Source organism: Podarcis tiliguerta (assembly GCF_965153285.1).
Source record: "Podarcis tiliguerta genome assembly, chromosome: 16".
In the NCBI taxonomy this organism is placed as follows: domain Eukaryota; kingdom Metazoa; phylum Chordata; class Lepidosauria; order Squamata; family Lacertidae; genus Podarcis; species Podarcis tiliguerta.
The window spans coordinates 19624677-19649975 of NC_139549.1; the positions used below are offsets into that span (position 1 = coordinate 19624677).

The 25299-nt window shown below is 48.9% G+C and overlaps 1 protein-coding gene across 1 annotated transcript in view; it reads left to right on the forward strand.

Moving 5' to 3' along the window:
- Positions 1-7595: 7595 nt before the first annotated feature.
- The window catches only part of KSR2 (kinase suppressor of ras 2), a gene marked incomplete at its 3' end in the record, with an annotated part of 182392 nt that continues 164688 nt past the window's right edge, over positions 7596-25299 (forward strand). The window contains exon 1 of the mRNA XM_083417455.1: positions 7596-7762. Within this exon, the coding sequence (XP_083273581.1) occupies positions 7670-7762 (93 nt within the window). The 5' untranslated portion in view covers positions 7596-7669. The remainder of the gene's footprint in view (positions 7763-25299) is intronic.

Genomic DNA, 25299 nt, shown 5'->3' on the forward strand with positions numbered 1-25299 from the left:
GTTGCCCAAGAACTCCCAAACAATTATAATTGCAGAACTGGAATTTACTTGTACAGAATGTGATTGAATCCCATCCAAAAATAGGTTCAGAAAAGGGCAACCAAGATGATCAAAGGGATGGAGCAACTTCTTTATGAGGAAAGGTTGCAGTGTTTGGCACTTGCTAGTTTAGAGAGAAATAACGAGTAGCAGGTGACATGGTGGAAGTTTATCTATGGAGAAAGTGGATAGTGAAAACTAGAACTGACGGACATTCCAAAGAAACTGAATGTTGGAAGATGAAAGAAAGTACTTCTTCATGCTGCACATAGTTAAACTATGGAAATCGTTCCCACAGGAGGCAGGGAAGGCCAATAGCCTAGATGGCTTTAAAAGAGAATCAGACAAATTCACTGAGAGGGTTATCAATGGCTACTGTAGCAGTATGTTTCTGAATATCAGTTGCTGGAAATCACAGGAGGGGCACAGCTGTGTGAGGGGTGAACTACAATTCCCAGGATTCTTTAATGCGGGTGGCGCTGTGGTCTAAATCACTGAGCCTCTTGGGCTTGCTGATCAGAAGGTTGGTGGTTCGAATCCCCGCGATGGGTTGAGCTCCCGTTGCTCTGACCCAGCTCCTGACAACCTAGCAGTTTGAAAGCACGCCATTGCAAGTAGATAAATAGGTACTGCTGTGGTGGGAAGGTAAATGGCATTTCCGTGCACTCTGGTTTCCATCACGGTGTTCCATTGCGCCAGAAGCGGTTTTGTCATGCTGACCACATGACCCGGAAAAGCTGTCTGTGGACGAACACCAGCTTCCTTGGCCAGAAAACGGAGATGAGCACCACACCCCTTAGTCGCCTTTGACTGGACTTAACCATCCTGGGGTCCATTACCTTTTCCTCCTTTTTTTACCTTTATGTGGCATAGAGGTAAAGGTAAAGGGGATCCCTGACCATTAGGTCCAGTCGTGGCCGACTCTGGGGTTGCGGTGCTCATCTCGCTTTATTGGCCGAGGGAGCCGGCGTACAGCTTCCGGGTCATGTGGCCAACATGACTTAGCCGCTTCCGGCAAACCAGAGCAGCACACGGAAACGCCGTTTACCTTCTCGCCGGAGTGGTACCTATTTATCTACTTGCACTTTGACGTGCTTTCGAACTGCTAGGTTGGCAGGAGCAGGGACCAAGCAATGGGAGCTCACCCCGTCGCAGGGATTCGAATCGCCAACCTTCTGATTGGCAAGTCCTAGGCTCTATGGTTTAACCCGCAGTGCCACCATACAACACAGTAATTTCTTTAGGGCTTTCCGCAAACATAGCTTGACAGCTTGACTGCAGCACGTTATGATTCTTTCCTTATGACCAAAGTTTCTCTGCTGATGAGAAATATGCCACGAGGGAACAAGACATGCCAGCAGCTCTCTTAAATGTACCAGGTGGTTTCAGGGCTCCCCAGCCCTGCCATAGATAAGAGATGTGTCAGGGTGAGGGCAAGAGTATCAACTTTCTTGGCCGCAAGTGGCCTGTTTTGCTTGCTACCTAATTTGCGGGCGGGGGTGGGGGCAACGACAAAACCTTCTTTGATATGCAGTGATGCAGGACTTTGGAGGCAATCCCACACAGGTTTGGTGTCTTTAAGTGAAGCCTGCTTGGGAAGTGCTTTGCTCAGCAAGTGATAACACTTATATCTGTGCATAAATTTCTGCAGATCAAAATGCTGATTTTTGCAGATCAAAATGATCTTCAAAGTACAGAAGCAAAGCGGACTGCTTTTACTGGTCTGCATCAGATTCCCCCCACACCCAGTATTATTGTTCAGCTTTCTCAGGCACATATCCTCACAATTAATCATATCAATGGGTTCATTGGGGTTAAACTTCCAAGAAAAAGAAAAGTGTGTATTGTACCTGGACAGTTTGATCCCTCATTCAGTTGTATCTAAGGACACCAGGTCAGGAGCATCCCAGGCCCGGCAAGTACAGAGCCCAAAGGTAAGAGGTAGGGGTAGTCCCTGGTGATGTCAGGAGCGTCTCCACCCGCATCGTTTAACCTGGACACTGAGATCCAGCACTGAGGGCCTTCTGGCGGTTCCCTCATTGCGGGAAGTGAGGCTACAGGGAACCAGACAGAGGGGCCTTCTTGGTAGTGGCGCCTGCCCTGTGGAATGCCCTCCCTTCAGATGTGAAGGAAATAAGCAGCTATCTTCTCTTTAAAAGACATCTTAAGGCAGCCCTGTTTAGGGAAGTTTTTAATATTTAATGCTGTATTGTTTTTAACACTTGATTGGAAGCCGCCCAGAGTGGCTGGGGAAACTCAGCCAGGTGGGCGGGGTATAAATAATAAATTATTATTAATTATTAATTATTAATTATTAATTATTAATTATTAATTATTAATTATTATTATTATTATTATTATTATTATTATTATTATTATGTCACTGTGGCAGGACCTGGTGATTCTTCCTCTGTGCTCCCTTCCACTACTGAGTCCTGGAGACGGAGGTTAATTGGGAGTGGGGGGAGGAAGGAACAGAGGAGGGCAGACCCCACACTCTGGGAGTCTAGGCAACAATTTGCAGCTAGCTTCTACCAGAAGTGTTGGGGCTTAAAGCCTTCCTGGACATTTCTTGTTTGGCCAGGAAGGCCTTTGCCAAATAGTCTGAAGATCTGTACATCTGAAAGCATACATTCTGCAAATCTGGTTTCTACAGGATCAGGCCATCTAGCTCAGTATTGTCTGTAGCAGGAGTGGGGAGGTTACTGTACATCAAAAATGTTTTTTTAGAGCTGGAAAAGGATCCGGGAAAGAGCAACCCAAAGGATTAAGGGGATGGAGCAACTCCAGGAAAGGTTGGGACTTTTTTGTTTAGAAAAAGGGCGACTAAGAGGTGACATACAATTATACAATTATGCATGGCATGGAGAAAGTGGATAGAGGAAACTTTTCCTCTATCACTCACAACACTAGAACTTGTGGGCTTCCCAGTTAAACTGAATGTTGGAAGACTGGGTCAGAAAACAGGAAGCACTTCTTCCTGCTGTGCAGAGTTAAATGAGGGAGCTCACTCAAGAAGGAGGCAGAGCCAACTCATTCTGGGTTTGTTCCTGCCCTCCCGCTCACTGCTGTGTTCTAGGACTCAGCTATACAGCTGCAAATAAAAAGTTTTAAATGTGTTGTAAAGTGCAATGTACAAATGTGACACTAGGTGGTGACAGTGAGCTATGCCAAATTTGATTTATTTTTCAAAACTTTATATATATATATATATATAGAGAGAGAGAGAGAGAGAGAGAGAGAGCGCATTTTCACAGCCTTTTTTCATGTGTGTGTAGATTCCACCTTAGCATAGGGCAATGCTGAGACTAAGGAGATGCAGACGCACCTCCTTGACAGGTTGTAAGCAAGAAGGCAGGCATGTGAGGGCTGGGTGAGGGCAGGATGAAGTTGGTGGAATGGTGCTCCATTTGGCGCAATGGAAACCACCTCCACTGGGTCACTATGTTTTCTGGGTTTCAGATGGCCTTTCCCTCTATGCAGTACCTGGAGATGGCAGAACGCCTGAGACATTCTGCATGCAAAGCAGCTACTTAAACACCTGAGCTACAGCCTCTCCCATAAATCACATGCAGCTTATGCCATCCTACCACTAAGCAGGGTGAGGCAATCCACTCAGGCAGCTGATGTTGGATGTCATGAGGAGGCAGCAAATCATTAGTTATTTCATTTATTGTTGGTGGCTTTTTCGCTTCCAGGAACAGATGCGTGTGTGGGATCTTCTGCCTTCGGTGCCAGAACAAGCTGGCTGTCCTTGGCACTGTGCACCTTGGCACTTCGTTGTTTTGCCCAAGACATCCAAATGCCAAGGACTGGCAAAGCTCAGCCAGAGATCGCCTGCTTTGAATGCAATGCAGAATGTCCAGTTTTGATCCCTGGCATCCCCAGGTAGGGCTTTCATAGCAAGATGCATTCTACTGAGTCAGACCATCGGTCCATCTACTACAATATTGCCTGCGCTGGCTGGCAGTGGCTTTCCAAGCTGTCAGGCAGGGTTCTTTCCTAGTCCCACCCGGAGATGCTTCTTGAGGATTGGACTTGGGAACTTGCACATGCAAAGCAGATGCTCTACCACTGAGCTATGGCCCTTCCCCAAAGTAGCATTGCCCTTTTAAAGCAAGTGATGTTGAGACAGAGAATATAGAGAGATGTCTTGTGCCAAGTAAGAACATAAGAAGAGTCCTGATGGATCAAGCCAAATGCCCATATAGTCCAGGATCCTGTTCTCACAGTAGCCAACCAGATGTCCCCCTGGGGAGTCCCGCAAGCAGAACCTGAGCGCAACAGCACTCTGCCCACCTGCGATTTCCAGTACGCCCACATGCATCAGCAAGGCATGATTTAGAAACACTTTTCTGCATTGAAATGCTCCCCCCGCCTTTTTAAAAAATGCTTTTTATTGATTTTCCAAAACAAAAATAAATAAAGCATATACTCTTACATTCAACATTTTTGTGTCTACTTATTTGCCATGCGCATTATCGCGCCCGGACTTCCCTCCCTACATTGGCTTTCACAATTAACATCCTCTCTTACAGATTCTTATTTACACTCTATCCACGTCACAAGATTTGTATTAACCCTGCTACAGTCTTTAAGCTGCTACAATTATTCCGTATGTACTCAACAAATTTACTCCACTCCTCTTTGAACTTTGTTACTTTTTGGTTCCGAATCTTATAGGTCATTTTCGCCAATTCTATGTATTCAAACATTTTCGTCTGCCACTCCATTAAAGTTGGGATTTCCTGGGTATTCCATTTTTGAGCCATTATAATCTTAGCGGCTGTCTTGGCGTACATAAATAATTTATGGTCTTTTCTTAATTCATCCCCTATTAACCCTAGCAAAAAAAGCCTCTGGTTTCTTTGGGAAAGTGTATTTTAATTTTTTTTCCCATTTTGTTATAAATCACGTCCCAGAATTTTTTCATTTTTTCACATGTGGTTGTCTGTCCCCAATGGGATGTCTGTCCAGAGAGAACTTCCGTGCATTACAGCTGAAAACCCCTAATGCAGTAGAGGCAGGTCCATTAGGACAAATGGGACATCACCTTGGCCTGCCCTCAGTCAGCTCTCACCTGCCTGCCTTCTTGCTTACAACCAGTCCAGGTGGGCAGCCCTGCCTATCAGCTTGCTTCTCCTCCTCCTCAGTCTCCGTGTTGCCCTTGTAGAACTCAGCAGTGAGGAAGAAGGGGACAAAACTAGCATCAGTTGGCTCCACCTGTCACTGAATCTGCCTGCTGTTGACTTCCCTGCTTTCTTCTGTAAAGTCCTAATGGGTACCAGTCACAGCTGCTTCTGTTTTCAGCAGATGGTGACCACATATTCCCTCACCTGTAAAAACAAAAAGTTTAAAAGACAGACTTGGTTTGATAAGGAATGTCAGAATAGCGAAAAATGCCTAGCTAGGGAAGTTAGAAAACTGAAGTTAAAACAGGATAAGCACAATCTTGTTCTACAAGCTGAGGTAGCCCAATTACGATACAATTATAAATTATTACTTAAAAGCAAGAAACAAATATATTATGAACAACAGAGATGCAGCACTTCAAAAGGACTCACGGAAATTTTGGCATCTGGTTGCCCAAGGTACAAATGGGCTGGGCTACTCGTTAGAAGCATCTGTCCAAGGAAAGGTTTGGGTGACATATTTTACAGGAATATATGGCCCCTGTCCTGACTCACCCCCACAAGTTTACTCAGTTATTAGAACTGCCAGAATGGCCAGACGTCACGCCCAGTCAGATTAAGAGGCTAATCGCAAGCCAACTAGCTAATAAAGCTCCAGGAGAAGACATGATCCCAATGGAGATCTGTAAGATAAGACCTGATTTCTGGTCACCCATTTTTGCAAAATTGTTTCATATTCCCTCACGTGCAATCCCCAACGACTGGTATTCAGAGGCAGAATGCTTCTGGCTGTGGAGGCATAGAATGGCAGCTGCTTTCAGGATTGAAGTCAGGTGTCTCTCCCAGCATGACCTGGAGAGCCTGGGGATTGGACCTGGCACATTCTATGTGCAAAGCAGGTGCTCCACCATCCTACAGACCTTCGCCAACTCAATGTAAGAACACAGAAATGGGGGGGGGGGGGAGGTTCTACACACCAGGTCTACACCAATGGGAAGCGGCTCCCCAGGGTTTCAGATAATGGTCTTTCCCAACTTTTGCTGGAGATGCTGGGGGATTGGATCTGGGACCTTCTATAGATGAAGTTTGTGCTCTACCCCTGAGCTGTGGTTGGTTCTACTTTTGTATTTCTTCCCAGATGTGTCAATTAGCTGGACTGGCCAGGTGGAAAGGTGTGGGACAAGGGAAGGCAAACAACCCCAACTGCAGGTTCAATCACCAACACCTGGTTTTTTTTTTTTTTTAAAGAGATACAGGGATACCTTGGTTTTTCCATCCATATCAACGGATAAAACTTCCTTTCACGAAGGCAGACCTTTAGTCCACGTCTCCTTAGAAACCGCCCAACCGCCCTCCCGCCTACAAAACAATAACCAAGGCGGCAGTGTGGTGTAGTGGTTAGAGCGCCAGACTGGGAGACCAGGGTTCAAATCCCCACGCAACCATGAAGATCGCGGGCTGCCCTTGAGCCAGTCACGGCCTCTCTCAGCCTAACCTGCAGCCTCGCAGTGTTGTTGGACGGATGAAAGAATCACACGCGCCGCCTTGAGCTCTACGGAGATAAAAGATGAGCTATAGATGCAGGGGGAAAAACCACACACCTAAGTAACTGAAACATTGCGGCCCTCTGCACATGTTCAGAGAAACTCTCCCTCCCCCCTTGATGACTCCAGCCAGGACTAACCACGCTGATGTAGGAAAATGGGTATAGAGGGTTTATATATTTTTAAACTCCCCTCTACCTCCTCGCGGGAGTCCAGCCGTCTCGGGGACACGAGTCTCCTGGGCTGCGGGGGGGGGGGGGCGTCTAGGCGAGGCGTGCGCCGCAACCGTTCCTCGCGTGTCGCGGCCGCGCGGATTGACAAGGCAGGACGCCTGCGTGTGTGCGCGCGTGTGTAGATGCGGGAGCCGGGCGGAGCGAAGGCTGCGGGCCGGGCGAAGAGCAGCCCCCAGCCCCGATCCAGGCTGACAGCGAGCGCTGGGCGAAGGAAACCGCGCGTCGCCCGCGGAGCTGCCGTGTGAACGCCCCGAGGGGCTACCCCGGGGCTCCGGCGCGCCCCGCCCCGACCCCTCCCCGGGAGGAGGCGCCGCCGCCGCTGCCGGAGAGATCGCCTAGGCTCGCATGGAGGAGGCTTGACAGCCGGGCGGGCGATCGCGAGCGAGCGAGGCAGCGAGCGCGCGGGCGAGGCGGCACCGGGGAAGGTCTGGCGCGGTGGGGGCGGCGAGGAGGGGGCGGCCGCGGCGCCGCCGCCGCCGCCGCTGCCGCCGCTTGGGGGGATCGGGCCGGCGGCCGCATCCCCCTGATCCAGGAGGAGGAGGAGGAGGAGGAGGAAGAGGCGGCCGAGGGGCAAGCCATGGAGGAGGCCGCCGTGCCGGCCCCCGGCCACCCCCCGCCGCCGCCGCTGCTGCTGCCCCCCCCTCCGCCGCCGCCCCCGCCGCCCCCTCCGCCGCCGCTGAGCCTGCAGAAAGCGCTGCAGCAGTGCGAGCTCGTCCAGAACATGATCGACATCAGCATCTCCAACCTGGAGGGGCTGCGCACCAAATGCGCCACGTCCAACGACCTCACGCAGAAGGAGATCCGCACCTTAGAGGTGAGGCGCGGCCCGGAGAGGCAGGCTGGCAGGCTGGCAAGAGGGGTGGGGGGCTAAGAGTGAGGGGTCGTCCAGGGATGGACGGACGGACGCGGGGATGGGGAACTCTGGAGCTCAGGAGGGAAAGGGGCGCTTCTCTCGGCCCCCCCCTCCGCTCCATCCAACCCCAGTCCAGGCCCTCGAAGGCTATGCCACCGAGGGGTGCGCGGGAAGACGCGGAAGGGGGGGGGTTCCTGGTCGTAGCTGTGAGTGTGTTTGTGTGTACGAGAGAGAGAGAGAGAAAGCGCGCGCCACGGAGGCTGCGCGTCCTGCAGGTGCCTAAAGGTGTCGCTGGCTTTCTTTCTTTTTTAGTAGGGGGGAGGGAAGAGAAAGGGATCTCCCCCATCCTTGCCCTCATTAGGGCAATTTTCCTTCCTGGTTTTCTCCTTGCTCATCCACAGAACGATAGATCCTCTGTCTCCCCCCTCCCCCAGAAGGAGGCCGTCCGTGGATACAGCCTCCCTCTTGTCGTGGCTGCCTTTGCAGGGATAGTTAAAAATAAAACCGTCTCTGTGGACTCTTGGGAAGGTGGGGAGAGGCACCAGAGAGAGAGAGAGACCCCGAAGGTGCCTCCTGGAGCAGCTGATTGGAAGGGTTCCCCCCAGCCCAGCCCAGTCCTGTTGGGAGCCCAGAAGGCGAGGCTTTGGTGGGGATGGGCCTCTTTTTGCCACGCGTGGTTGAAATGTGGGGTGCGGGGGGAGAGTGAACCAGATCCACGTGTTCGGCACGCATGAGACAGGCGCCATGCGGCGCTTTGACTTGGGAGCATCAGCAGGGGCTATTGGGTCAGGCCGAAGGGGGCCCATCTCGGTCAGCACCCTGTTCTCACAGTCGCTGGCCGGAGATGCCTTATTGTGGGAAGTCTGCAAGTCGACAACTCACCCTGCTTGCCGTTTCCAGCAGCTAGTACGCAGAGGCAGATATGCCTGGACAACAGAGGGAGGTCAGGGCCATTGTGGCTGGTAGTAGCCATGGAGAGTTGCTGAGAGTAGCCTCATTTCCAGTTAGTTCATCTGAATTGTCACCCAAATTGTCAAAAGGCCTGTGTTTCTTCTTGCCCCCCCCCCCAATTTATTAATTTGCAACTGTGCCTGGCTTTGCAAAGTTTGCATAAGCACTAGTGCACCTTGACCCAGGACCCCAGCCTTCTGCAGCTTCAGCTGGCAGCATGTCTGCCACCTGTCTCAGGTCTAGATGCTCAGAGGGTTTGTTATTATTATTATTACTACTATTTTCCTTGTTGCATTCATTCCCCACCTTTCCCTCCAAGGACGTGCATGTTTCTCCCCCCCTTATTTAACCCCCACAACAGCCCTGTGAGGTAGGCGAGTCTGATACACAGATACTGGCCTCCAAGGTCACCCAGTGAACTTCAGGGCCAATGAGCAGAGATTTGAACCTTGGTCACCCAGGTCCTAGTCCAACTCTCTAACCACTGCACCACACTGTTCTGCAGGCTCTTTCAGACTGGTGGCGGCTCTGATGTAGTGGGGAGCAGCTGGACAGGTGGATACTGTCATTGGTGGGCCCCCTCCCCAAGTGGACTTGTCCCCTTTCCGCTGATGTCCCCTTGCTTTTCTCTCCCCTCTAGGCCCGATCCATGCAAACCTTAATGGTGGTGCAGCTGGCACATTTGCAAAGCTAAGCAGGATCTGGTATGGTTTCAAACTGGATGGGAGACTGAGATTCCTGCATGGGAGAGGGTTGCACTCGGATGATTCTATAATTCCCCTCTAGGCCCAATCCATGCAAACCATGCTGTTGATTGGGTCCGTAAAGAGGGCTGGTGGAGGAGAGCTTGTAGGAGCAAGCAAGAGGGGTGGAATCAGGCCCCCAGACCTCTGTGGGTCAAAAGTGGAGCTATGTAAGCACCGCACCTTGGCGCACCCCTTGAACGTAGTTCCTGACCCCTGATACCTGCCCTGCTGCCTTGGTTTGACCTGTTCCTGTAAGTCCCCTTTGCAGTTCCTGGATTCTGCATCTTGAAGAGCTGTGCAGAATGGGGCATTTTATCAGCTGTGGCAGAAGTGGGAAACCTCCAGCCCACAGGCCAAATGCGCTGCTCCAGGGTTTTCTGTCTGGCCTCTGAAACCTTCTCCAGTTCCACCCTTATTTCCAGGACACACCATTCACAAGCCGGGCTTCACACCGCAAGAGTTTTGGGCTGGCTGGAATGTGTCCTTGAACCCTGATCATGCCTCTTAATTGCCTGGATGGGAATGGAGGGGAGTTTTTGTGTGTGTGTGTGTGTGTGTGTGAGAGAGAGAGAGAGAGAGAGAGAGAGAAATGTGTCCTGTAGAAATCAGCTTACTGCACAGAAGTAGAATCGACTTCTGTTGCTCCACCCACTTCTGCCTCTGGATCCGCCCATCATTAGCATGTGGCCTCTGGAATGTTGCGCAGGAAGGAATGTGGCCCTCAGACTGAAAAAGGCTCCCCTCCCCTGACCTGTGGGCCTTCCTTAAAGCTACAAGAGTAAAATCGTGGTTTGGTTTGCCAGAAATTAGTAAAACGTGCATCCCTGAACTCTTGTCCGGTTGTGGGCTCTCCTGTGGCAAACGCTCATTTAGTGGCTTGTATCTTCCCTCCCTAGGGACACGGGTGGCGCTGTGGGTAAAAGCCTCAGCGCCCTAGGGCTTGCCGATCGAAAGGTCGGTGGTTCGAATCCCCGTGGCGGGGTGCGCTCCCGTTGTTCGGTCCCAGCGCCTGCCAACCTAGCAGTTCGAAAGCACCTCCGGGTGCAAGTAGATAAATAGGGACCGCTTACTGGCGGGAAGGTAAACGGCATTTCCGTGTGCTGCGCTGGCTCGCCAGATGCGGCTTTGTCACGCTGGCCACGTGACCCGGAAGTGTCTCCGGACAGCGCTGGCCCCCGGCCTCTTGAGTGAGATGGGCGCACAACCCTAGAGTCTGTCAAGACTGGCCCGTACGGGCAGGGGTACCTTTACCTTTACCTTTATCTTCCCTCCCTGCTATAGATTTTTGTAGTACGGGGGTGTCCAAACTTTTTCCAAGGAGGGCCAGATTTGATGACGTGAACATGCGAACTGCCCCAGGGGCCACATTAAACCAGCAGACAGGCCAGATTAGGTCCCTGGGCCTGACTTTAAACATACCTGTTGTAACAGAATGTTCATGTCAGGACTGGCTGCCATGTAAAGTATGAAGCATCTCCTGGGGGTTTGGTGATGGCCTTGATAGCTTTTTTTTCTTTTCTTTTCTCAAGCAGCTCTTGGTTATGTCAGCTTAGTGGTACCTCCAGGTTCAGACGCAGTCTACCATGGAACTGAGAAACACATATGTAGGAGGTCCAAGGCATTTCCCAGCCACTGCTCAGAGCCTGATTTGCTAAAGTTTAGCAAAGTTATTTCCTTTAGATCAGGCATTTGTCTGCAGATCTGTTGCTCAACAGTAGAACATGCACTTGGCTAGTTTGATGTCTGGCATCCCCAGCATGGGTTACCCAGGATCACGGGTGTTGGGAACTGGGAAAACTCTTCTGCCTGGGGCTGGCTTTATACATTGCACGGCAGCAAATTCTGTGCTTGCAGAGAACTGCAGGTGATTCTGTCCTCTTCACCAACTTTTCTGTCTGACCTGCGTTTGTGACGACTTCTTTGTTGTGTCCACACATTACATTTTCACATGTGTGCTTAAAATGTCTTTGGTGGATGCCTGGAAAACTGCAGGCAATTCTCAAATTGACTTTGCTGCCAGATGGACAACTTTGCAGACACTTCTCTGTTGCATTCACACATTACATTGACACACGTACATTTGCGTGTGCCTGAAAAATGTCATGTTTGACATAGTCCTTAAACCTGGGAGAAGTGCTGATGGTTGAGGTTATTGGACTGACCATTCGGTCTGGATGAAGAGAAGGACGCGTAGGTCGGAAGCTTCCTGCTGAAGGTTGACCCAAGTCTTGTCCTGTTGAGAGGCCACATGCAGAAGTGCCCACATCTCACTGATCCAAATGAATGTCTGAGGAAGCACCCAAAGTAACAGCAGAGCTGAAAGTTTTGGATGAACATGAATGATAGTTAAAATGTGATCATATAATTATCAGGTTCACTGTACATCACTAACAAAAGAAGAGTCCTGTTGGGTCAGGCAACTGGCCCATCTCATCTTTGAAGGCCATCCAAGACCTTCTTCATGCAGTGCCTAATTAAACTGTGGAACTCACAGCCTAGGACCCTCATACCTACAGGACCGCCTCTCCCAGTATGTCCCACGGAGGACCTTAAGGTCCATAAATAGTAACACTCTAGAGGTCCCAGGCCCTAAGCCTCAACCAGAGCCAGGGCCTTTTCAACACTGGCTCCGGCCTGGTGGAATGCTCTGTCTCATGAGACCAGGGCCCTGCAGGATCTGATTTCTTTCTGCAGGGCCTGTAAGACAGAGTTGTTCCGCCTGGCCTTTGGCTTGGAATCAAATTGATCCCCTCCCGCTTTTCCTTTCTCCTTTCTCCTTCAGTGATGGAACTCCTATTTGGGGACTTCCCTGGCTTTTTTCTGGCCCACGTAGGACCAGTCTGGATAGTTGGCCTTGGTGAAGACTTGACGTTTTCATCCCCCCAAAAGTTTTTGATTTGAGTTCCTGCTGAAATGAGGCTGCATTTTAATGTTGTCTTTTAGTCTTGTTTTTGAGTTGTGTTTCAATCAATTGTTTTTGTGCTGGTGTTGGTTGCCCTGAGCCTGGTCTTGGCTGGGGAGGGCGGGGTATAAATAAAATTTAACAACAACAACTCACTCCCACAGGAGGCAGTGATGTCCACCAAGTTGAATGGAGTTAAAATAGGATTGGATAAGGCTATCACAGCTCTGCTTTGCCTTCATGGTGCAAGCAGTCAATCTTCTGAATCCAGTTGCTGGAAACCACAGGAGAGGAGAGGGCTCTTGTGTTCGAATCCTGATTGCTGGTTTCCCACAGGCATCTGGTTGGCTGCTGTGGGAACAGGATGCTGGATTAGAAAGGCCATTGGCTTGGTCCAGCAGGCTCTTTTTATGTTCTTTACGAGAGTGGTCACACAACCATCGGTCCACTTGCTCTTGCGAATAGATGTGGTTGTTCTGAAGTCTGGGGAGTAATTCAGGGAGGAAGTCTTTCCCAGCCCTCTTTGGAGATGTCGGGGATTGAACAAGGGACCTTCTGCACGCAAGGCTCTACCAGAGAGCTACGGACCTCTCCATGCAAACTTCACATGGCTTGGCAGGCTTATTGGAACAAATAAGTTTTGCAGCAGGTGCCAAACGCAATACAGTGAAAGAGCCTGAAATCAATGAGCAGGGAGTTCCAAAGTGCGCACGCTGCCATAATAAAGGGCCCATTTCTTGCAAGTGCGGAATGAATCTCATGTGGCATTTGTAAAGGTGCCTTTTCCACATTTCGGTGATCTAGAAAGAAATGCATATTGGCAGAGGAGGGATCCCACCAGAGGACCATTTAGAGTTCCTTTAAAAAAAAAATTTAAATTCAAAATTAAAACAAGACATATTATCCAAGAAACATATCATCCTTGTTCTCGTCCCATTTTTCCTCCCTCCCCCACCACAACCCCCCCCCGACTTCCCTCAGTTCCAGTCTTTGGTTTCTCTGGGACTGCTGTTTTCTGCATGTTACAAAGTTGTATAGATCCTCAAACTATTTAGCTGATCATTATCAATAAAAAGTTTGTGAATGTTTATTCAAAACCTGCCAAGGAGTCCAGTTCGCTTTGTTGCGTCTTCAGATACTTTGTAAAGGGTTCCCATTCATCCTTAAAGTCACAGTTATCCTTGTCCCGTAGCTTATATGTCAGTTTTGCCAGTTCTGCATAGTCCGTCAAATTTTCTTGCCATGATTCTTTAGTTGGGGTTTCTTCAGTCTTCCATCCTTGTGCTACCAGAACTCTCACGGCCGTTGTCGAAAACATGAAGATGTTTTTCAGCTTTTTTGGCAGGTCTTTCGCTACAATCCCCAACAAAAATGTCTCGGGTTTTTTAACAAATGCTAAATGGAACATTTTCTTCAGTTAATTGTATATCATTTCCCAAATTTTTTAAATTACATTACAATCCCACCACATATGATAAAATGTCCCTTCCTTTTCCTTACACTTCCAACATATATTTGAATTAGTTTTGTACATTTCCCCTAACTGCACTGTTGTTGTGTACCATCTATACATCATCCTCATGTAATTCTCCTTCAATAGGGAACAATCTGTAAAATTTAAAACAGTTTTCCATAATTTTTCCCAATCTTCCATCATAATGTTGTGACCTACATCTTGTGCCCATTTAATCATAACTGATTTTACCTCTTCATCTTTCGTCTCCCATTCTAATAATATGCTGTATGCGGCCTTCAGTAATTTCCCTTTCCCTTCGATCACTTCCATTTGAAACCTAGATCTTGTATAACTGAATCCTTTCTTACTAGAAAGGACCTTTTAGACTTCAACCAGCCTCTGCCAAAAGCCATGAGGACTCAGTTGAAGATTACATGTAGAAATGTCTCAGTGTTTAGAGCACCATAAGCAAGACATGCTCAGAAGGGACTACCAAAGTGCTGTAGGCTAGTTGTTCTGAAAGCTTCCTCCATTCCATTTTTTAAAAATAAAAATCTAGCAAGGCCACCTTAAGGTTTGGGTTTAACAGATGGGCTAAGCAGCCTTGACTTTTTGGAAGTGAAAAAAAAAAGATATTATAAGGTTATGTCATTGGCCTTATCAAGTAAAAGCATCAACCCAGCCTTGCAAAAAAGCTTCCCCTTAGTTACTGGCACACAGAAATTGCTGACACAGAACCTGCACTAGTCTTTTGTGTCTGAAAGGGGGGGAAACAAACAAAAAACACCACCACATTTTGTAAAAGTTCCCTTCTGGGATGCTAATGGGCCGTGATGGTTTAAAACACCAACAAACCAACAAACCAACAAACCAACCCTCAAAACTGGGCAAGGGGCAGTTCATATGGCAGCTCAGTGGCAGAGCAACTGCTTTGCATGAAGAAGTTCACAGGTTCAACTGTTGGCCTCTCCAGGTACCCTCAAGTCTGTTCTCAGATCAGCTATCCTAGTAGCTGACAGGCCACAAGGCAGGGAGCTTGACAGCAGGTGGCGCCGATGACAGGCGAAGCCAGCTGATGCTAGTTTGGTCCCCATCCTCCCCCGTGCTGAGTATTATAAGGGTGGCACTGAGGAGGAAGGTGACAGGCAAGGCTACCCATTGGACTGCTTGTAAGTAAGAAGGCAAGAAGCCAATAGCCGGCCGAAGGACCCAGGCTCTCTCTATCCTTGTTGCAATTATGGCCTCTCTTCTTCAGCGGCTACATAGGAGCCGGCCTCAACCCACGTAGCCCAGTACTGATTGGCTGTGGCTGTCCACAGCGTCGAGCAATGTGGCAGCTGCTCACTGGAACTGGTAGGGCAGAAGGCAGGGAGCCCAACAGTAGGTGGCGCCAGAGCCAATGACAGGTTGAGTCAATGAATTCTAGTCTTGTCACCACGTTCCTTTGAGTTCCAGAAGGGCAACACTGCGGCTAAGGAGGAGGAGGAGGTAGGTGACTGGCAGGGCTACCCTCTGGACTGGTTGTTAGTAAGGGGGCTGGCTGAGGGCAGGCTGAGCTGGGTAGGGCATTTCCCCATTTCCCCAGATGGGCCAGTCTCCGCTGCTGCTTGCCATGTTCTCCACTGCCTCCACTGCCTCCATTCCCCTCTTTCCTCACCTCTTCTGTGTCAGTTTTGAAGCTACAAGCTCCTCTGGGCTGAGACTTCTGTTCTTTAAGCTATAAGCGTCACACAGATTGATGGGGCTGTCCAATTAATAAGAAGGACCGGCAGGAATCTCTTAATTAGACGCCTGGTACAAATGATGCTATAGAATGAGTTCCCATTCCTTCCATTTCCAATGTTGAAGCACTGAGTGATGATGCTTAGGTAGTCATGGGGGAGGGAGGCTGCCTCCAGGATGGCTTTGGGCCCCTTCAGATGGGAGTTTTCTGCTTGTCTGTTTGTTTTGGAGTGTGTATTCTGCAACATGTCAATAGTGCAATCATAGTGGAGTTATACTAGACCGTCCACACATCATTCTGCATTCCCAGTTGTTCAGCAATGCCAGCACATTATTGCCATGCTGAAGAGCACCATTATTATTATTATTATTACAGTGGTACCTTGGGTTAAGTACTTAATTCGTTCTGGAGGTCCGTTCTTAACCTGAAACTGTTCTTAACCTGAAGCACCACTTTAGCTAATGGGGCCTCCTGCTGCTGCCGCGCCGCCAGAGCACAATTTCTGTTCTCATCCTGAAGCAAAGTTATTAACCTGAAGCACTATTTCTGGGTTAGCGGAGTCTGTAACCTGAAGCGTATGTAACCTGAAGCGTATATAACCTGAGGTACCACTGTATTATTATTATCCTACCCCACCTTTTTCCCTGACAGGGACTCAAGGTGACTTACAGATAAAATAACAATACTTAAAAACATGGAGAAAAAAATAGTTTTAAAAACAACTAAACATTAATATAATTAAAACACAAACAAACATATATAAATCTACTAAAAACATACCGACGATTACCATAAAAACAGCACAGCACAAATCCTTTCATTAAAAGCAGTCAGTTTCCAAAAACTGGTTGGAATAAGAAGGCCTTCACCTGCCGGGGGAAAGACAACAAGGTGGGAGCTAGTCCAGCTCTTCTAGGGAGGGAGTTCCAAAGTCTGGGAGCAGCCACCAAGAAGGCCCTCTACAAGCTCAAGGTGACATGTGGTCCTCACAACAACCCTGTGAGGTAGGATAGGCTGAAAGTAGGTGATGGGCCCAACATCACCCCAGTGAGCTTCATGGTCCTTGATCTCAGACCTTGGTCTCTCAGGTTCTAGCCCGACACGCTAACCACTGCACCACCACTGACTTTAAGTTACAGGACATGCCCAGATTGTAAATGAAGCAGCCCCCCACAAAAAAAACCCTGTTGAAAGTAGGATTTCATAAAACTGCCCTGATTCCACCACGAGCTGAAATCAACATGAGTGCACAACAAAAAAGGACATCTTGTGTGGGGAATCTTTGGCCCTGTCATATGTTCCTGAACTACAACTCCCACCTCCTGGGCTATTGGCCATGCTTGCTGGGGCTGATGGGAGTTGTAGTTCAGCAACCTCTGCAGGGCCAAAGGTTCCATGTACCTGCCTTAGTGTGTGCTTCCGACTCTTTTATTTGCAGCTGTGGCTTCGCATGCCAGCTGGGTCTGTTTAGGAGGAACTGGGGGGTGGGGGTGGGGGAAGAGATACTCTTAAGCCGTCTCCGAGTTCTTTCTTTGAAGTATCACCTGGCATCATATCATGCCAGGAGATTGACAGCCGGGTGACCCTGCCCGCCTAGCAATGTGGCTGAGTACTGGATCCGGCCTGCTAACTGAATCCATAGCCACACCTGTGGTTTATATGGTGATGACACATGGCGGAATTGTTTTTTTTTTTTTGGGGGGGGGGTGATAGCATTTTGTTCACACCACACTAAGCGACTGGAGGTGATGACATTTTGTTTTCATTTTCTCTGCTGGCTGCCCATGTGCTGTGGGTGTTTGAAGATATCCCCGTTTCCAGAGATGGCTCCAGTTTATTATTATTTTTTGGAATTTTTTTTTAGACGTCCTCCCGTCCCATAACTGTCTGAGGCAGCAGCATGGTGAAGGAGGTCACCAGCTCTGACCTAAGACAAGGGGGAGAGGGCATGTGAAATGGATATATTGCTGAGCAGCAGGGATGGGCAAATTGTCGATTTCAGTTTCTCATTTTTCTAAACTCAAATTCCGCTCCCCACATTTGCACACCAGCTTGCAACAGATTTGTCCTCAGTTGGGTTAGGGATCAATGAATTGGTCTGTTTTGGGTTTTCTGAGGTTTCGTACACACCAGACATTTAAAGCACACCAACTTCCCTAAAAGAATCATGGGAACTGTAGTTTGATGCTGCAAAGTATAGCTCTCTCTATGTGGGGGTAAACTACAGTTCCCAGGACTCTTTGGGTGAAACCATGTGCCTAATATTTGCTTTAAATATATGGTGTTTATGCAGCCTCTGTGTCTCATTTCCCCCATTCTTAAGCTCAGCTCTTCACATTTCCACATCACTTTGTGCTATATTTATTTTTAAAAGTCTTCATGAAAATCAATCCACATTTTAGTACTCATGTACATATGTATGTGTGCATTTTTGCTTAAGATACACATTTTTGCAAAGCAGTGTTCCCTAATATAATTCATTTTGGTATGTTATTTCTGCTAGCATATGCATTTTTCACGCACACTTCCCCTGAAATATATACTTTTTTTTTTTTTGCACAACTTACTTGGCTAGGAAACTGCATTGCAAAATTCAGAGGAGTGGCGAGGTTCAAAGGAGGCCCGGGTTTCGGTTCGTGGATTGTCTCAGAATGTGCAAATGAGGTAGATTTCACCTCTAGCTGGGAGCTGAATCAAATCTCTCCCCATCCCTATTGAACAAGACCTTTCCTAATAGCAGAGGAGGGGGATTGCATGCACGGAGTTGAGGTCCGAGGCCCGAGATAACTCTGAAAGTCCCCAGCATATTGCACTGATCCAGATTCTAACTACAGGGATGCAGATCTTAGTGCCACCTGCCCAGCAAAAGCGACACACGGACGAGGCTGTGCCTCTCCAATTTACGGTGAGAAATGCAAATATTGCAAAGCTTGCAAACGTAATGAATGTCATCTGCTTTGCAAATGGATGATAAATGTTCTTTGGCCCACAACTCATTTAGTGTGGGGATATATAGCTTTCCTGGTAGAGCTCTGCATGCAGGAAGTCTCAGGTTAAACAATATCCAGTTGCCTAAATAGGACCGAGAAAAAGTTCCTGCTTGGGCAGGAGTGAGGAGTTTAAAAGTTGGCACAAAATGCGCCTGCTGAATCTCTAATGACAGAGAGTTCCACAGGATGACAGCAAAGGCTCAGTTCCTCAGTGTTGTCATAGTTTCATTTATTCTTGCTGTAAACTGCTCAGATTTTTTTAAAAAATGAATTAATGGTATATAACAGTGCAGGTGGCGCTGTGGTCTAAACCACTGAGCATCTTGGGCTTGCCAATCAGAAGGTTGGTGGTTTGAATCCCTGCGACGGGGTGAGCTCCCGTTGCTCGGTCCCTGCTCCTGCCAACCTAGCAGTTCGAAAGCAAGTCAAAGTGCAAGTAGATAAATAGGTACCGCTCTGGCGGGAAGGTAAACGGCGTTTCCATACGCTGCTCTGGTTTCGCCAGAAGCGGCTTCGTCATGCTGGCCACATGACCCGGAAGCTGTACGCCGGTTCCCTTGGCTAATAAAGCGAGATGAGCACTGCAACCCTAGAGTTGTCCGCGACTGAACCTAACGGTTAGGGGTCCCTTTACCTTTACCTATACCTATCTTTTATAATAAGTAACTATCAAACGTAATCAGCAAAGAGCTGTTAGGTAGGGCAATAGAGATTGCCTTCTTTAGTAATGACTGAAGCCCACAGGGGATCTGGTACTGAGAGTCGGACCTCAGTGATAACAGTGGGAAAACTGTGGGTTAGCTGTAGAGAGCCTCCAGCCTCCCAGCATTTTGGGGAGGGATATGAGCGCCTAGCAACAGTTTAGATTTGTAGAATTAAGGTGCTGTGTCACCCCATCATGACAAATCTACTTTGGAACTCCTTGCTTATTGACATCAGGCAGGCTCCTTTGCTATATCCTTAAAAAACCCACACCTAATAAAAAACATTTTTGTTTAGACGAGCTTCTCCAGACATGTAGAGTAGGCATCCCCAACCTTTGGCCCTCCAGATGTTTTGGACTACAATTCCCATCATCCCAGACCACTGGTCCTGTTAGCTAGGGATCATGGGAGTTGTAGTCCCAAAACATCTGGAGGGCCGCAGGTTGGGGATGCCTGATGTAGAGTGTTGACATGTGCTTCAATTTCCTTTTAGCTTCCCGTTGATTTAAACGATCCCAGATTTCTCTTTGAGGTGGGATTGCTGCATTTCAAGCCTGTACTGTGTGCATTGCCTCCTCCCCCGTGTTCTTTGTTGTAATGTCAGAACCTGGGACAGCACCTGGTGAAAGCTAGAGATGCAGATCGGGCCAAAAATCACATGGGGGGTTTTGTCTGAAAATATATATACAAGTATACAACACTAGCAGGAAGTGCCCGGTGCTGCTTGTAAATTCGAAGAAACTAAAACACATTGTGAATTTTATATGGATAGGGTAATTTATGAGTTTTAGGGCTGCATGCAACCCCAGCCCCACCAATCCTGCACTCTGAACTGACCTGGGCAGCTCCTGCTCCAGTCCTGAATCCATTTTTGTTTTTGTGCATAGGTGAGCTAAAGTTTAATTAGGGTTGAATCAGAAATGGCACCCAGTGTCCAAACATAAGCAGAAGCTGCTGCCTCCACTGGGGCGTGGGTGGCGCTGTGGGTCAAACCACAGAGCCTAGGGCTTGCCGATCAGAAGGTCAGCGGTTTGAATCCCCTTGACGGGGTGAGCTCCCGTTGCTCGGTCCCTGCTCCTGCCAACCTAGGAGTTCGAAAGCACATCAAGTGCAAGTAGATAAATAGGTACCGCTCCGGCGGGAAGGCTAACGGCATTTCTGTGTGCTGCTCTGGTTCGCCAGAAGCGGCTTAGTCATGCTGGCCACATGACCCGGAAGCTGTACGCCAGCTCCCTTGGCCAATAAAATGAGATGAGAGGACTAACCCCAGAGTCGTCCGTGACTGGACCTAATGTTCAGGGGTCCCTTTACCTTTACCGCCTCCACTATGAGAACCTTCATCCCGTGTCTGGCTATGATATCACAAGAACTTCCAAATGGTGCAGGTTGGAACCATCCTGCCAAATGTTGGCTGTGATTTTTCGGAGCCCTCCAAATTATGCAGGTTGGACCCGTCACAACAGATTTGGCAGAGACCCACCCACCAAAGGGGGCGACAATATAGTTGGAGGTGCGTAAATTAGCGTAGTTTGGACCCCATAATTTGCTCCCCCCGATAAGTGAAGTCACACCAAAGTTATGTTTTGGTCCACCATCTTGATTCAAAATGGTGCCCGGTGCCCAAATATTGCTGAAGACTGCCACCCCCACTTCAGGAACCCTCGTGCTGAGATTAGCAATGATATCTGGAGAGTTTACAAAGTCTACAGAGAATGGGCGGACAGAGAGGCAGACAAACCACTCCCTAAAACAGGCACCCCCAAACTCAGCCCTCCAGCTGTTTTGGGACTACAACTCCCATCATCCCTAGCTAACAGGACCAGTGGTCAGGGATGATGGGAAATGTAGTCCCAAAAACATTTGGAGGGCTGAGTTTGGGGGTTCCTGCCCTAAAATATACATGTTGCTGGCATCCGTCTGTCTCTGGAGACAATGGAAGAGTGTGCCTTTGGGGTTAAAGTCGAACCGTTAGAGAGTTATGTTAGAGAGAGACATGTTTTGTTGCAGCTGGGGCGGATGAAGGCATCCAGTTTTGCTGCTGCAGGTACACCATGTCTTTTCTTCTCTCTGCGGTCCTCCCAGTAGTCATTCCTCCTCTGGTCATCACTGTGGATACAAAACCCGACTGCCTCCAGATTATCTGCAAGGGATTCCCATACAGAAGAGTTAATGTCGCCCGCCTTCATGTCACGCTTTCAGACATCTTTGTAACACAGAGCTGGTCTGCCAACAGGCCTAGTGCCTGAAGCCAGCTCCCTGCAGAACACATCCGTGGGGATCCTGCCGTTTCCCATCCTTTGAGCATGACCAGGCCAGCGTAGACGTAGCTGAGACAGGAGTGCAAATAGGCTGGAGGTTTGGGCTTGGGAGAGCACATCTTTGTTTGAGATTCTGTCGCGCCATTTGATGCCCAAAATCTCCATGATGCAGGCTCGTGGAAGGCGTTAAGGTGTTGCTCCTGGTGGGTGTAAGTTGCCCATGACTCATTTCCATATAGCAGCGGGCTCAACACACAAGCTTGGTACACCTTCATCTTGGTATAATAATAATAATAATAATAATAATAATAATAATAGTTTATTATTTATACCCTGCCCATGTGCCTGGTTTCCCCAGCCACTCTGGGCGGCTTCCAACAAAACACTAAAATACAATAACCTATTAAACATTAAAAACGTCCCTAAACAGGGCTGCCTTCAGATGTCTTCTAAAAGTTTGGTAGTTATTTTTCTCTTTGACATCTGGTGGGAGGGCGTTCCACAGAGCAGGCGCCACTACCGAGAAGGCCCTCTGCCTGGTTCCCTGTAACTTGGCTTCTCGCAGCGAGGGAACCGCCAGAAGGCCCTCGGCGCTGGACCTCGGTGTCCAGGCAGAACGATGGAAGTGGAGGTGCTCCTTCAGGTATACTGGACTGAGGCCGTTTAGGGCTTTAAAGGTCAGCACCAACACTTTGAATTTTGCTTGGAAATGTACTGGGAGCGAGTGTAGGCTGTTAGCACCACATTGCCCCATATCTTTTTGGAGAGGCGAGCCATGGCCGTAGCTGCCTTGCCAACACGTTTGTCCATCTCAGCATTGATGGGGAGGTTGCTATGTTCATCGGAATATAGGAATCTTCCTTAGATGGAGGCAAACCGATGAATGTGTCTGGTGGGCACACCCCTTGCTTTCATTTGAGATGTTTAGCGCTTACTTTGCATGCAGAAGTCCCCAGATTCAACCCCTCCATCTAGGACTGCCTGAAATGCTGTAGAGCTGCTGCCAGTCAGTGTAGACATCACTAAACCAGATGGACCTAGGGCCTGACTCGATACAAGGCAGCTTTCTCTGTTCATGTGCCGTAAGGGAAGGGCTGCAGTGCAGTGGTTAGAGCATCTCGCTCAGTTGGTTAGAGTGTGGCGCTGATAATGCCAAGCTTTCAGGTTCGATCCCCGTGTGGGACAGCTGCCTATTCCTGCATTGCAGGGGGTTGGACTAGATGATCCTCAGAGTCCCTTCTATGATCTGAAAGCCCCAGGTTTGATGTCTAGCATTTCCTGCTAGCATTGGCAGACAACCGTCTCTGAAACCCTGGAGAGCTGCTGCCAGTCAGTGTAGACAGCACTAGGTTAGATAGGCCTGTCCTCTGACTTGACGGCTTCCTATGATCCAGAAAAAGGGTTCTGGCTACGATCCAGAAAAAGGGTACCTCGGGTTAAGTACTTAATTCGTTCCAGAGGTCTATTCTTAACCTGAAACTGTTCTTAACCTGAAGCACCACTTTAGCTAATGGGGCCTCCTGCTGCCGCCGTGCCACCAGAGCACGATTTCTGTTCTCATCCTGAAGCAAAGTTCTTAACCTGAGGTAATATTTCTGGGTTAGCGGAGTCTGTAACCTGAAGCGTATGTAACCCGAGGTACCACTGTACTTGGGTGCAACAAGTTTGACCATCTTCCTCCCCTCCAAAATAGAGACCTTGCTCCTGTTAAAACGGCGCCTCCCTTTTGTCTGCCCTCCGACGCACAACCAGCTGTCCTTTCGGGAGCCAGGCACCGTCCTGGGGATCATCTGTCACTATAGTCGGGCTCTCACCTAATGTTGGAAATATGCGTTCATTAAACTTTCAAGCGCAGCCTCCCTTTGCCAAGGGAGCTCTCCAAGGTGGGTTGGATTTCTGCTCCTCCTCTGACGGAATCGCTGGTTGACCTGCCGGTGGGGGACGGGCGGGCGATTGTACTCCACCTCGAGCGGCTGGCTCCGTGCCTCTAATTTATCACTATTATTATTATTTTTCTCTCCACCTGCGTTCCTCCTTTGTTTTAGCGAGATCTTAATCTCCCAGCAGGGCAGGCCGAGGGAGCAGTTTCCAGCCTCGGCTGACGTCAGTTGCAGCTCCGTCGATTAGCTGGCGCTAGGCACTGGGAGAGAGGTGCAGCTGTCGTCCTTCTCCCTGGCGACCAGGTTTAATGCCATCCTTACCACCTCTTGCTTCAGCGAGTTGACACAGTGTGGTCCTCTGAAGCTCAGCAGGGCATGTTTACTCATTTATTTCGTTGCCAATTTGTTCTGCCCGCTCTGCACAACAACCCTGTGAGGGAGGTTAGCCTGAGTGGCAGCAGCTGGCCCCCACGGTCATCCAGTGAGATTTATGACCGAGTCAGGATTCGAACCCTGGCCTCCCGGGTCTTAGTCTGACACTGTTACCACTACACCACACTGGCTCTCCTGTGCCTGGGGCTTGCTGTCCACACAGGCTAGCACGGAAACAGGGGTGGTGCTCGCCTCTTGAGTATATGTTAGTTTTTCCAGCAGTTGTAAGCAATGGAGGTAAAGGGGCAGTGACCCAATCATTGTTTACTTTTCTGGCTGGTTCACCAGCTATGACCCCTCTTGGACAGAGGTGACTTGGCCACTGTCCTCCATGCTCCATGCTAAGTTCTGGATTGGGTGACTGTAATGCGTGCTACATGGGGCTGCTCTTGGAAACTTCAGTTGGTCCAAAACGCAGCATCTGGATTACTGGATGGTAATCCATTTAGATCTCATGTAACCCCTGCTTCCTAACAGCTGCCAGTTTGTTTCTGGGCACAATTCAAGGTGCTCACGTTGCCCCTATTTTCTGGAGGCAATCCTGGTTTTACAGAAGCTGTCCCGGTTTCATGATTTGATCCCGGATTGTCCTGCGTTTCCTTAGCGCATCCCTATTTTCATCAGAGAAATGTTGGAGGGTCTGGTAAAGGGACCCCTGACCATTAGGTCCAGTCGTGGCCGACTCTGGGGTTGCGGCACTCATCTCGCTTTATTGGCTGAGGGAGCTGGTGTACAACTTCCGGGTCATGTGGCCAGCATGACTAAGCTGCTTCTGGCAAACCAGAGCAGTGCATGGAAACGCCGTTTACCTTCCCGCCGGAGCAGTACCTATTTATCTACTTGCACTTTGATGTGCTTTCGAACTGCTAGGTTGGCAGGAGCAGGGACCGAGCAACGGGAGCTCACCCCGTCGCAGGGATTCGAACTGCCGACCTTCTGATCGGCAAGTCCTAGGCTCTGTGGTTTAACTCACAGCGCCACCCGTGTAGGACATCCCTACTTTCATCAGATAAATATTCGAGGGTATGGAGTTATGTGGCCCCCAAGCCAAGGAGATATGTAACTATACAATCTTTACAAGTCATTTGAAGGGAGCCCTATATAGGGAAGTTTTCAAAAATGGTTTGTTATGTTTTTATCCATGTTGGAAACCTCCCAGAGTGACTGGGGCAACGTATAAATAGCATTATTATTATTATTGAATAGGACATCCCGATTTTCATCAGAGAAATATTGGAGGCTACAATGTTGGTGTTTAAAGACTAAATAACTCCAACCCCAAATACCTGAAAGACTTCCTAAGTAGGGTTTTGGTTTGATCTAATGGGGCTTTTAGGTTCTTATGTTTAGGAAGATGGACCTTACACTCCGTGGCTACTGCTGTAGAATAAAAGCAGTGAAGGATGACAGAGGGATAGAAAGAAGATAACAATGCAATAGAAAATGTGTCTTAATT